This window comes from Megalobrama amblycephala, linkage group LG12 (assembly GCF_018812025.1).
Source record: "Megalobrama amblycephala isolate DHTTF-2021 linkage group LG12, ASM1881202v1, whole genome shotgun sequence".
NCBI lineage: Eukaryota > Metazoa > Chordata > Actinopteri > Cypriniformes > Xenocyprididae > Megalobrama > Megalobrama amblycephala.
The window spans coordinates 9,983,186-9,996,686 of NC_063055.1; the positions used below are offsets into that span (position 1 = coordinate 9,983,186).

Consider the following 13,501-nt stretch of genomic DNA (forward strand, 5'->3'; position numbering starts at 1 on the left):
TCTTCCATGAACTGTGATATAATGCTAGATGTCTTAAGGGATTTTAAGTTGGTTTATGTTTAAAACTTTTTTGTGCAAGAACACTTGTGTGTATGCCCAATATGTGTGGCTTCTGCTTTTAAACTTTCTACACCCCCTATGAGTTGCTTATGTGTAATGGCTCTATGTTGTGCTTATGGCGCTTCACTCTTGCCACTTTACTTTTCCTCTACTCCATTTAAAGATAAGAAAAGATAAGTTTTTATCCAAAAAGATGAACACTTGCTCCTAAAAGAGTATAACATTAGCCAGGTTATTACATTAGTATGTAACCCTGAATTTCTATTCTATGTCCACTTCTGATGGTGACACACTAATGGACATTTGGTGCAATGATATTTAGAACTGCTTAGAGTGTTTTTTATTTTATTTATTTATTTATTTTAGTAAGGATTGAATGTCTCTTCCTCCTCCCCGTCTTTTCTCTCTTTAACTGCGTAGGTGCCAGAGCACAAAGAATTTAGCAGTGTGATGTGCCCCAGTAGCATGCAGGCCGATCCTCTGCAAGTGCCAGGGAGAGGCGTCTCTATCCGAGCCTCTTCCATGCCTCGCCTGGCGGTAGAGCCACAGGTACTACCTGTGTTAGCCTAGCCTAGCTTTCTGAAAATCTGCTCTGTGGTTAGCATCAGTGTTGGCATTGGTCCCAAGGAGGGAATGGAAGAAGTGGGTAGAAAGGTGTAGTTTGTGATTTGATGTGACTGTAATGGCTCACCCTGCTGGAAAATCCAAAAATTAAAAAAATCTGGTTTGGTTTGGTAACATGTTTATGTAGCGATGCCTCTGAAAATATTCATATGAAATCATAGTGTTTAAAATATGAATTATGGTAATACAATTCTAATTATAATATTGTTGTATTTCATTATATTTAAATTATTTATAGAAATATAAATGTTATGGATATAATATTAATGTATAAAATAGGGCTGTCAAACAATTAATCACGATTAATCACATCCAAAATAAAAGTTTGTGTTTACATAATAGATGTGTGTGTACTGTGTATAATTATTATGTATATTTAAATACACACATACATGTATATATTTAAGAAATATTTGCATGTATATACTCTGTATATATTTTTATAATTTACATTAAATATAAATATTTTATATGTTAATATATAATTTTTCTTAAATATATACATGCATGTGTGTATTTATATATAAATAATAATTAAAAATATAAAATAATATATAATATATAATAATAATTATACACAGTACACACACTTTTATTTTGGATGTGATTAATCACGATTAATCGGTTGATTGAGTGGTGTGCTCAAGGTCAACCTGGCTAGAACATCTTTCATTTAGTAGGAACTTATGGTGTAACCAGCTACCAGAAACAAATAAATTTAACCAGCTTGACCAACCTGTTTTTTTTTCCTGCAGGGAATGTTTTGAGGTGGTGGTTGCCTTTGTTAGAACTCAGTTCAAAAACTTTTGTTTATAGAAACTCATTTCATTTACATTGTTTAGTGTTATGTCACTATGTACGGTTTCAAAGAGAGAGAGTGTGTAAATATTACAACATAACATAAATTTTCATTTTTTTGTGTCTGTTTGGCTGTTTGTTGATGTGTGTGTTCTCTTGGGGTTTGTATGTGTGTTCTGTTTGTTCTCTGTGTGTTTTTGTGTTTTGCACATCTACAGCAGGTATCTTCAGAGAGCAAACTGATGAAGCGTTCATTCTCTACGATTGGTGATCAGTGTGTGAATGGTGACTGGCAGGAAGAGTTCTCTCTGGAGAGGGTGAGCCCTGACCGACTGGAGAGACCCAGGCAAAGAAGCTTCAGAGGTCAGTTTGCAGTAGGGCTGTCAAAAGCGGGGGTGCTAAGGTACCACGTCGATACTAAAATCGAAAAACGTAATGATACAAGTCTTGCTACTATATCGGATTTGTGTACTCTGTGAGGATGCCCAGATCAAGGCCACATTTATATGTGTTTTTATGTCTGCACATGTCTTAACATATGCTTATGTTTGTGCATGTGCAGCTGTCAGGTCAAACCTGCGGGAGCCAGTGGACAAGGAGAGAGGAAGGTCTAAAGAGCGCAGACACCTGCTGTCTCCAGACGTGTCTCGCTGCAACTCAGAGGAAAGGAGTCAGTCTCAGGAGAGACACCACTCTCGATCACCCAGTGAGGGCAGGAAGCACACAACCCTCAGACAGGTGAGGACACAAACACATGTGCACAGCCTCTTACCCAACAGAGTATTCTGTTTTCTAAGGTAAGCAAAAATATTACTAATGCTGATGCTAAGGGTTAGTGATTTGAACAAACCCCTAACATTTTGGCATGCACCATTTGTGATATGGATATGAATGATAACTCAAATCAAAAGGCATATTAAAGAAAGGTGAGCTGCTGGTTCTCTAAGGGACAAGACTTAATCCTCTGCAGTCAGAGGCTGATTTGAGGTCCTGGTGTAGTTTTGACATGCCCTGACATTTGTGCTTTTTTCAGTTGCTTATAAACATATTAATGACAAAAGTCTCATTACACTGTATTCTGCAGAAACTAGGCTACAATAATATGTGAGCAACAAGTATGTACATGTTTGTATTTTTGAGAGAATTACGTATATGCGTGGTTTTTGAAAAAAATAAATAAAAAAAAATAAGTCACTGAAATAAGGCCTCAAAATACACACTAAATATTTTTTTCACAAGACTTTTGGGAACTGTATATTTTAGTCTAGAGTTTTTGTTTCAAAGTGATGTTAAAATCATTCTGCCTACCCGGACACATAAAACAATGTACTGATTTTAAATTTCTAAGACACTTTTTGTGTACACAGACCGTATGCAAAGAGGCGTGAATCTTCATGAATAATGCTGTGATTCACACCTGAGGAGATTAAGACCCTGCCCCTAATGAGCTGCATAATGAGCTGCATAATGAGCCATTCATTCAATGACAAAAGAAATATATAATTTGTTTGAAGTTTATTTAAAATATATTTAACTGTATAAATGAGAGTCAAAGACACATTTGAATAAACTGGAAATAAATCCTGTTCAAAGATATATGTGAACATCACTTACCTGGCATTTGGTGTTTCTGCACTGGAGGGAAAAAAAAGAAAAGAAAAAAACCTTTCCTGCTTCCAGTCAGTGATCTCAGTATCATATTCATGCAGTCCAGTGTGGGCCAATATCTGGATACTATAATTCTCAAATCTGTGAGATAAAAGAAAAAAAAACCTCTGTGAACATGCTGATAATAGGATCATATCAGCTATTGTATTATGTCCACTTTTAACAGAAAATATGATTTTTGTGATCTCATGCATGCGTGTATTATTGTACATCATGTGAAGAAAATTTTGTATAGGCCTATTATATTTTTAATTACAGTACCGAAAAAAACAGCAATTCTATGAAATATTGGTACAATTTAAAGTAATGGTTTTCATCATTCATTGCAAACAAAATCTTCACTGATTTGGCACTATATAGGCTATTTTACAGTAAACCCTTCATAATGTGTCCAAAACAGGCCAAAAGAAATATTATCTAAACATTCATATTTCTATGACATTTTATGTATATTATTTATTTATATTATAGAGCCTATAAATGTTAATTTAATATGTTGCTAACACATTTTATTTCAGTATTTATTACATATTTCAGTCGATTTCACTCATCTCAGTATAGTAGTATTTTTTGGGAAAAGCCAATAATCATTCACACAGAGACACAGAACATGCACGATTAATATTTAAACAGTGTTTTTGCAGCTTAATATTGGCAGACACAAGTCTGTATCGTGATTAGAATAAAGAATTTAGAGATAAAAAAAACTTACCATGGCATTACATACAATCCTCAGCTTGATCAAGTTGATCCTCGAAATGAAAGTGAAACCAGTCATGTTCTTCCTCTGTGGTAAATCCTTTTAGAATTATTATCTCACCGCATCTTAAAACAATGAAAAGTACATGAAACTGACTAAGCTTGATGCATTTTCCAAGCTGACGCGGACGTTCACTCTCTGTTGCATGCATCATCTCAGAATTTGCGTCTGAAAAGCGTGCGCTCCGTGGGCATTGCTGCATTAGTGGATAATGAGCTGAGTCGCAAACGACTGACATGTCTCTCTTTTCAAACAGATTACATAGAGAATATTTGTTTTCGATTTGACTTATATGATTTAAAACCTGACATTTCAACGTTTCTTTAGACATTTGTCTCATTTTTGTGTGATAAGTATTTACTAAGTTACAGTTCATTTTCTGAGGGAGTATCAGATTGGACTTCATTCAGAGAGAGATGACAGGTCGCGCATCATTTTAGTTTTCTTTATTTTGCAAAAAGCACAACATTTAGTTTGTACTGTGAGTGTACATAAAAGAAGACATTCTATAGTTTCAATTTATATATCACTTCTGTCTCTATGACAAAAAACTACAGAGTATTTTTATTTGATTTTCCTGCTATGTGAAAAAAAATCAAGCAAAACATGTCTGGGGTTGGTTAAGTGTTTTTTTTTTTAAAGAAATTAATATATCTTTTCACCAAAATATCAGAACAACTGTTTTCAACATGGATTATCACCAAATCAGCATATTAGAATAATTTCTGAAGGATCATGTGACACTGAAGACGGGAGTAATTTTCTGCAGAAAATTCAGCTTTGCCATCACAGGAATAAATCACATTTTGAAATCTATTCAAATAGAAAGCAGATATTTTAAATTGTAATAATATTTCACAATATTACTGTTTTTACTGTATTTTTGATCAAACAAACACAGTCTTGTGAGCATAAGAGACCTCAAACTTTTGAATGGCAGTGTATATTGAAGGACAGACTATCTAATTATGCAGTTTTTTCTTCCCTCCATCACCTCATTTGTTTATTTCTCTTTCTGTCTCTTTATTTACCCCTCAATCCTATAGGGCAATAGTTCAAGCAGCCCAATTCCCTCCACTTCTGATTCAGGGACGCCTCGAGGGCGCCGTCAGCTCCCACAGACACCTTCTCGTCCTCGGCCCCACATCTCTTACTCTCCATTAGTGTGCCGTGCCCATCCCGCACCGGGGGAGGCTCGGACAAGGGCCCAGCCCACAGAGGAAGGGGAGGAGCCAACCGGGACCGGGCCTTGCACCGCCATGGCCCACTCCACCCCTCACCGATATATCTCTGAGCCATACCTGCCACTGCAGGAGGACGTTAACAGTCCGGACTCGAGCGGTGTGGAGGAGACTCTCACTTTTGAGGCTGCCATAGCAACCAGCCTAGGCCGCTCCAACACCATCAGCTCTGCCCCACAACTACGTCACTCCTGGCAGGTGCCTAACGGACATTTCCGTAAACGACTAGCACAAGCCGCGTCGGGGACGTCAGGTTGTGAGCTTCTTAGTGACACTGATGAGGATGACCGGTGTTAGGGGTGTGAAGAAGATTCTGTGTCACCGTACTGGGAGGATTGACGCCTCTGAACTTTGTGCCTCAATCTAAGGAAAAATATGCCTGTGTGTGTTTATTTGTCTATCTGTGAATGTGGAGTCTGATCAGAGATGTGTAATCATCTCAGAAGAACTGTACTAAAGATCTGAAGATCACAACCTGCTTGTGGTGAAATGGAAATATGCTGAAATGATCATGAGCACACTGAGGTTGAAGATCAGGTTTGTGCCCTTACATTTTCTCTGGACCCACCTCACAGATCAAGCGCAGGCTAATGCAGATGAATCCAAACTCGTTATTAGGATTCGGGCCAGGCCCGAATGCTCTCAGGTTTCCATACCTGCCTAAACATTTTGAGATGTCCCATCAGCAGAATACCTGGAGGTGTGTTGGACAGTGTGTTGAGACACAACGTTTACATAGTCCTTTCCCGGCATTATATACAGCAACGTACTTGTGGATGCCACTTATTTGTAATTTTTAGAGGGTGATGGGCAGAGAACAGATGCATAACCAGGGCTTTGACATCCTGATTGTTCAGCTACCTGTGTCGTTCGTTCATTTAGGGGGTACACAAACACATACGTTCCAGTACACACACTCAGAACGCATGCAGTGATGTTCAGTCTGTCCATGACGAGAGGTAAATACCCCTTTAAATACATATCGTAATAATGACTGACATTCCATGAAGGTAACAGGGACTTGAAGGACCTGATGAATAGTGCATGACGTTTAATGCAAGTGGATCCAGGTGACATCCTGGCCTTTAACAATAGAGTCTTTACGGAGGACTCGTGTACCATATGTAAATATTACAAATCCGGTATATGTACTGAGAAGTCTCCAAGCCATGTTTTCTGTAAAGAACTGAAATTGTCTTAAAGATGTTATCTTTTGTGACACGATGACCAATCTCTGTCCTTTATACTTGTAATGCAAACTATTTGAAATGGACATGGTTCACACACTCTATGTTATGTTAGACTTATCATTTCATTCTTAACCAGCTGATTTTTCTTGGCCCTTAAGAAATCTCTTAAAAGTCTCTCTTTGGGTGAATCTCACAAAGCCTGTCAGGGTCATTATTTCACCTCAAGACCAAGAGGAAAAAATAAGCAATTATATTTTACATTAAGTAAATGAAGCCTATTTTAATACCATTATGAATTTTTGTATCATGTTTTACTTTTATGTTCTACAGTACAAAAGTAAAATGGGTTGCGAACAGTACTTCAAAATGTAAAAAAACATACATATATTTAGTTGTGAAGTATTTATGTTGTAAAATCTCATGAGAATAATATTATCAATTTCAAAAATGTACAAAATATCTCAAGTTCTGGGTGCATTGCAGTAATGATAATTTGGAGGAAAATTAATTGAAAAAATTGAAAATCATAAATAAAATGTCAGTGCAAATAATCTTAATTGTACAAAAATAGGGTTCCTTGCTCTCATGTTGTGTCCTAATATAATTTCAAAAAACAACAAAATTTCGGGTAAAATATGACCTGGACATTTTTTAGTGTGATTCACCCCTTAAGCTCTATTAATAGAATGGGAAAGCAATTATAATGAGCGTTTGTTGCCATCGGGTTCATTTGTAATGTTTACTGTGAATTTCCGTTTATAGTTTGGCTTAAAACTGAAAGAGTCCTGTAGCTTAAATTGATGCCTCTTGTGTGCTTGGACTAGCAGAAATGCTGCTCTTATGAATGCATTTGTAGAAAATTTAAAATGTACGTTTAGCCTGAATATGGGTGATTTGCGATTGAAACGTAGCTGTAGGAAATGGGCATAACGTGTAATATTATTCTTTAGAGTATTGTAGCGGAAGTATGGAACCAATTATATTGGTCACCCAACATGCCGTCTCAGACCGGTCTCCTCTCTCAATTCCCCTCAAAAAAATACAAAGAATCAAATGAAACAAAGATAATTACATAGCATTTTTATTTAAAAAAAAAACATCTTTGGTTAGTTTCTGTATATCCAGCATCTTAATAAAAATATTTTAAGATCAGTTGCCCCTCAAGAGAATTTCTGTATCATGTGTTGTGTTGTAATTTGTTTTCTTGACATGTTCCTGAATGTGAATAGAGAGTATTTGGTACTTGTTCTACATGACCTGCTGGGGGTCACTGCCTTGTGAATTATATGAAATAAAAAAAGATTCCCGTTGCAGCAGAGTCTCTTCTTCCTAAATCTTGATGTGTGATTTGTTTAACAGTTTGTATATGATGCTACGCCACGTGTCAGTGGTTAGAGTTGATTCTGTGCTCTAGCATACTGCTCTGAGGAAGTTGAAAACCATTTCTTCTTTCCTATATGGCTCTCTTGGCAGTGTCACATTTATTTATAAACTCTATTTCAAACTGTGAGATTCTCTATAGCGCTTCAGCAGCGTGTTGTGGATGATGATTTACTGCTGCTGTCTATATTTGGCCTGTCCCACTTTTCTGGAAGCCCAACCATCTGTTTTTCTATAAAAACAAAAAGTGAGAATGCCCACGACATGCAAAATATATAGCCTCAGACTATAAGGATTATTTTAGAAACAATTCTGAGGAAAAAGAGACTGGTGATCCCAGAAGAGAAAGAGAGGGAGGGATAGATAGATAGATAGATAGATATAGATAGATAGATAGATAGATAGATAGATAGATAGATAGATAGATAGATAGATAGATAGATAGATAGATAGATAGATAGATAGATAGATAGATAGATAGATGTAACATTCATTTTTGGGGCTCCTGACTCGCCTGCACTTTTCTCTGGTTTTCTAACCCATTCTAGCAGTCGGCATCAAGTGCCATATATCATTTTAAACAGGATAACTTGAGGTTTCAGTTTAGCTCATTTAAAGTGTCGTTTAAAGTGCCATTTTTCTGAGAATGTATAAAATTTCCAGAATTTCAAAAAAACGCCAGCAAAAATCTGGTGTTTTTCATTGTAAACTCACACAAAACCTAATGAAGTTAGATTTTTTTTCTTTATATTTGGATGTTTTAAACTTTCAGATGAAATTTTGTATAAATTGAACAATCTCTAAGTAAGTTATAGCCATTTGTTACAATATTACTCTAGATAAAACTACAATATTACTCTTTAGGGATAAACAGGTGTACTTTATTTATTGATAATGTGTCCAAAAAAGACCAAGGAGTAAAATAAATGCAAAAAAGTTGTACAACAGAACACTAAAGAAAAAGTGATTTATTAGAAATATATTTTCAATCTGAACATGAATAAAAACAAATAGTGTTGCAAGTAATTAAAACAATTATGAAAATGGTCTTGTGCAAAGGTTTTTTTTCACAAAATACACACAAAATGAGAGAAAAATAAGTAGTTCAACTGAACTACTAATGTTAATGATCTTCACAAACTATAAAATAAGTATTTAGATAATATAATAACCAAACAGAGCAGTCCTGTGGCTGTACTCCTCACTGAATGCGTCACATTTGATTGCACCGGTTCACTGCATAGCGACTCGTTTGAAAACATAAATTGCAATAACTTATCCGATGTGAAACTGTTTTATCTTCATTTTTGGTTCATATTATGTCAAAGTCATGCTTTGTAACATGAGTGTTCTCATTCAAATCTGTAATTTTTGTGTTTGTTTTCATATACGCAGATACATGCGCACGCAAATACTTTCACTTTGCGCTTATTCATACTTCCAAAGAAACATGATAGTATCGTGGTTCAAATAAGCAAAACTCATGTTTATTGGTTGAGGTGATGATGGTTTGAACCAATCTGGGCATAGGAGGCGGGACTAGGCATCAACAATCGTTCCTGTTTGGCTTAGAGGAACAAACCACATGCATTGCCTTGACGAATCAATGCTGCAGATTTTGATGACGTAACCAGTCTCACCACGGAGCCTCTGAATGTCAGAATGAGATAAATGCGATATCACTGGAAAGCTGCGAATCGGTACATTTTAAAGCATACAGATTGGATTAGCGGTTCAAAAGTTATTAAACATTTTAGAGCAATAGTTCTTTTTGACCACTGGCGGCCGTCTCAGTTTTTGAGGGTTAATGTAACAATTGGTCACCACTTTAAACAGTGAATAGTGATTCTGTTAAACAAAATGCCTGTTAGATGGTAAAGTGCGACACATGTCTGGTTGCTTTGCCATTTCTTCATTTTCATTCATATTGACCTCCAAAATCTTTTTATGGTGTACATACATTTTTATGTATTTTTAGATAGACAGAACAACGAACGGAGGAACAGACGGACAGAAAAGCCTCATTTTTTTAAAACTTTTAAAAATGGTGGTTGAAATAAAATGCTGCATGAACTCAACCAATCAAAATGCTGCATGAACTCAACCAATCAGCATGTTCAGCATCCAAGTCCCATCCCTGAAAGTTCCTGAACTTTGAAAAAGTACTACCTCGCGAGCAGGGCGATAGATAGATAGATAGATAGATAGATAGATAGATAGCAACAGAATGATAGATAGTAACAGAATGATAGATAGATAAATAGATAGCAACAAAATGATAGATAGATAGCAACAGAATGCTTGCTAGATAAGATAGATAGATAGCAACACAATGCTAGATAGATAGATGACAGTACGATAGATAGACAGACAAAAAGATGGCAACAGAATGACTGACAGACAGATAGACAGACAGACCTCTCATAGATTTGCCAACCTGATATTTTCTCAAGACCTTAGTTCCAATATGATATGAATGAACCTGTCCCACTGCAATAGAACATAAAAGCGGTCCTGAGTCTATCTGGTTACTGACCCAACCGGCCTCCCTCATTTTTTTTCCCGTGGGTGGAGAAAGACTCTGAGATCAGATGAAAATATTGTACCAGGGTTGGAGAAGAGTCCATATAGACATATCTCACTAACAGGTGAAGCGTTCTGCCTTTGATGCTCATGGATGAGTGAAGCCAAGAACGCTCTATAGAGTTGAACCTGTTCCAGGTGCAGCCAATCTGTCTGTTACATCAGGTCAGCATATGTGAGGGAGCTGAGGCGAGACAGACCATCTGCTGATAAAATCACTGGTGTTGGTTTAAATGAATACATCCATCAGTCAAATGTCTGTTTGTTTGTATATAGGACCTGTCACATTTTAAGAAGGGACAACATCGTGGTAAACATTTTTCTTTTTGTCAGAGCAGCAGTCAAAAATGAATAAATATTGGCATTGGAAGAAGGTTACTTTCATGCTTAACAGTCACTTTGTGTAATGAGTCTTTCTAAACAAATACCCATGATAATGACAGATGGGCTATGAATTAAATTATGTATATTTTTATATACAGATATTACGTTCTATGAGTGTTATTGATTGGAGATGAAAACTGTATTTGTTCACATTTTACAAGAAAGTTCAACTTTTTTTCCCAGCGACTTTCTTTTACTGAATGTACTTTTCAGGTCTGTGGTAAACCTAACATTAGTATGTGAGCTGAAGTTGAGTAGGGAAAACATCACTGTGTATATAACAGCAGTACTTTAACTCATCACAGATCTAAAAGTGGTGATCTGTACTTAAGCAGACTGATGAAGTGCCTCAGCTGTATTTAGGGAGAGGTAGTGTGTTAATTTGTAATAATCAGTTGCGCACAGCAGCAGTACTTATGTTTTTATTTCTGAATGTACTGAATATGTATGTGTGCTTGGAATAATTGTGGGTGCATGAGCCCATTTGAATGTGTGTGTGCATTGTGTATGTTGTGTGTCCCAGGTTCTCTGATGAGGCAACACTTTCATCACCACCTGGATTTGCTGATATGCAGTGTTGGGGGGTAATGCATTAAGTAACTTGAGTTACGTAATCAGATTACTTTTTCAAGTAACAAGTAAAGTGACGCATTACTTTTTCAATTTACAACAAAATATCTAAGTTACTTTTTCACATTTATTGACTGACAGCTCTCCTGAGAGAAATAAAGTGCTTAGACTAAACTTCTTTAATCCAGCTGAAAGGTTTGTTTGAGCTGCGTCTCTACTGTACAAGCATAAATATGCATTTCATTCAGCCTGAGGCTTAAAGGTCCCGTTTTTCGTGGTTTTTTGAAGCTTTGATTGTGTTTATAGTGTGCAATATAACATGTGTTCATGTTTCGCGTGTAAAAAAACACAGTATTTTTCACATAATTTACTTATCTGTATACCGCTTTTTCCACTGTCATAAAAACGGGCTGATGACTTCTATGAAGTCCCTCCTTCAGAAATACGTAACGAGTTCTGATTGTGCCAGCGGTTCCTGTGTTGTGATTCGACAGCAGCTTAGCGCTCCTTGCCAGGAAAGGTCACGCCTCTTACCATAACGTGGAGATGCACGCGCTCAGTGTTATTGTAAACATGTCTTTAATTTTACCCTATCAATTTGAGCGGGAATCAGACCCGGTGATTGGACTGCGGGATGAAAATAACAGCGTTTCGACGACATGGTGACAAACACACTCTACAAACGCAACTCTTGTGTATTCCTGTGGGCGGAGGTTAGTCAAAAAACTCTTTTAGTGACGTCATTAAAGAAGGAAGTAGAGGGATGTAGTCCAAACTGGCCGTTCGATGTAGGCGACTTCTGTTAAATAAAATATCTCGCTTGGCATTGAACTTTGAGCTTTAAAATTTTACAGATTTTATTTATACTCTAACAACAACATTACACACTAACTAAAGTTTGAAACATGGGATCACGAAGAACGGGACCTTTAATCACTTAACATTTGCCAAAAATAGAACTTTTTTTTTGTTATTATTAAAGAACAAACCAAGAGCCCAGCCCAGGTGAGAAAAAGTAATGCAAAAGTAATGTAACACATTACTTTTCCTAAAAAAAGTAACTAAGTAACGCAATTAGTTACTTTTTTATGGAGTAACATAATATTGTAATACATTACTTTTAAAAGTAACTTTCCCCAACAGTGCTGATATGTATGACATAACATTTTATCTCTACAGTATTAGAGATCATACAAAATGCATGTTATTTTTTATTTAGTACTGTCCTGAGTAAGATATTTTACATAAAAGATGTTTACAATTAATTCAAAAGACAAAAATGCAAATGACCCGTTAAAAAGTTAATACCTAATACTGTGTGTCGTTTCCTAGATGATGATCTTTTTTTTTTTTTTTTGATGGTTGTTCATGAGTCCCTTGTTTGTTCTGAGCAGTTAAACTGAGCTCTGTTCTTCAGAAAAATCCTCCAGGTCCTGCAGATTGTTCAGTTTTCCAGCATCTTCTGCATGTTTGAACCCTTTCCAGCAGTGACTGTATGATTTTGAGATCCATCTTGTTTCCTTCTGGAGCATCAGTGAATGTTTGAACCTTTTTTAATAGTTGTGTTTGAGTCTCTCAGTTGTCCTCAGTGTGAAAAGATGGATCTCAAAATCATACAGTCACTGCTGGAAAGGGTTCAAATATGCAAAAAAAAAAAAAATGCTTGAAAACTGAAAAACACAGGGCAGTTTAACCGTTCGGGACAAACAAGCGACTCATGAACAACCATCACAGAACAGTCTTGTGGATTATATGTAAACATCTTTTATGTAAAATATCTTACTCAGGACAGTACTAAATAAAAAATAACATGCATTTTGTATGATCTCTCTTATTTTGTTAAAATTTTTCATTTTTTCACAGATTCTGCAAGTGGCATTCTTGCAACTGTGTATAGCTTCATTTATTTATTTATTTATTTACCTCTTAAAATCACATTTGCATTCTAGTGTTCATTAAAAGGATATTTCTACTGAAAACCCTCTCAGTGTGGGGTTAATTTGACACATTTGCAACAGTTATATTGACTAAAATGTGTAATGATATAATATTCAGGTTACTGTTTAAACACCATGCTTAGCTGCACAATTCTCTAGAGGTATAGAATTGGTTGTGAACCACATATTTGTGTTCATATTTTCAGTGGTGTCGCATTTGGACAGGACCTGACTGATTATTACTGAGTAGAAACTGTCTTCTAACAGACCAATTGTGCCACTGGGAGGGGCCGCACAGCCATGCCT

At 36.2% G+C, this 13,501-nt stretch overlaps 1 protein-coding gene across 9 annotated transcripts in view; it reads left to right on the forward strand.

Moving 5' to 3' along the window:
* The window catches only part of LOC125279483 (voltage-dependent R-type calcium channel subunit alpha-1E), a 166,763-nt gene extending 159,109 nt beyond the window's left edge, over positions 1 to 7,654 (forward strand). For 8 of the 9 annotated variants that reach the window (XM_048209205.1, XM_048209203.1, XM_048209204.1 and 5 more), the window contains 4 exons: positions 481 to 609; positions 1,701 to 1,845; positions 2,045 to 2,220; positions 4,957 to 7,654. In XM_048209205.1, the coding sequence (XP_048065162.1) occupies positions 481 to 609; positions 1,701 to 1,845; positions 2,045 to 2,220; positions 4,957 to 5,448 (942 nt within the window). In that variant the 3' untranslated portion in view covers positions 5,449 to 7,654. The remainder of the gene's footprint in view (positions 1 to 480; positions 610 to 1,700; positions 1,846 to 2,044; positions 2,221 to 4,956) is intronic. The other variant, XM_048209210.1, reaches the window with a different exon arrangement.
* The last annotated feature ends 5,847 nt before the right edge of the window (positions 7,655 to 13,501 follow it).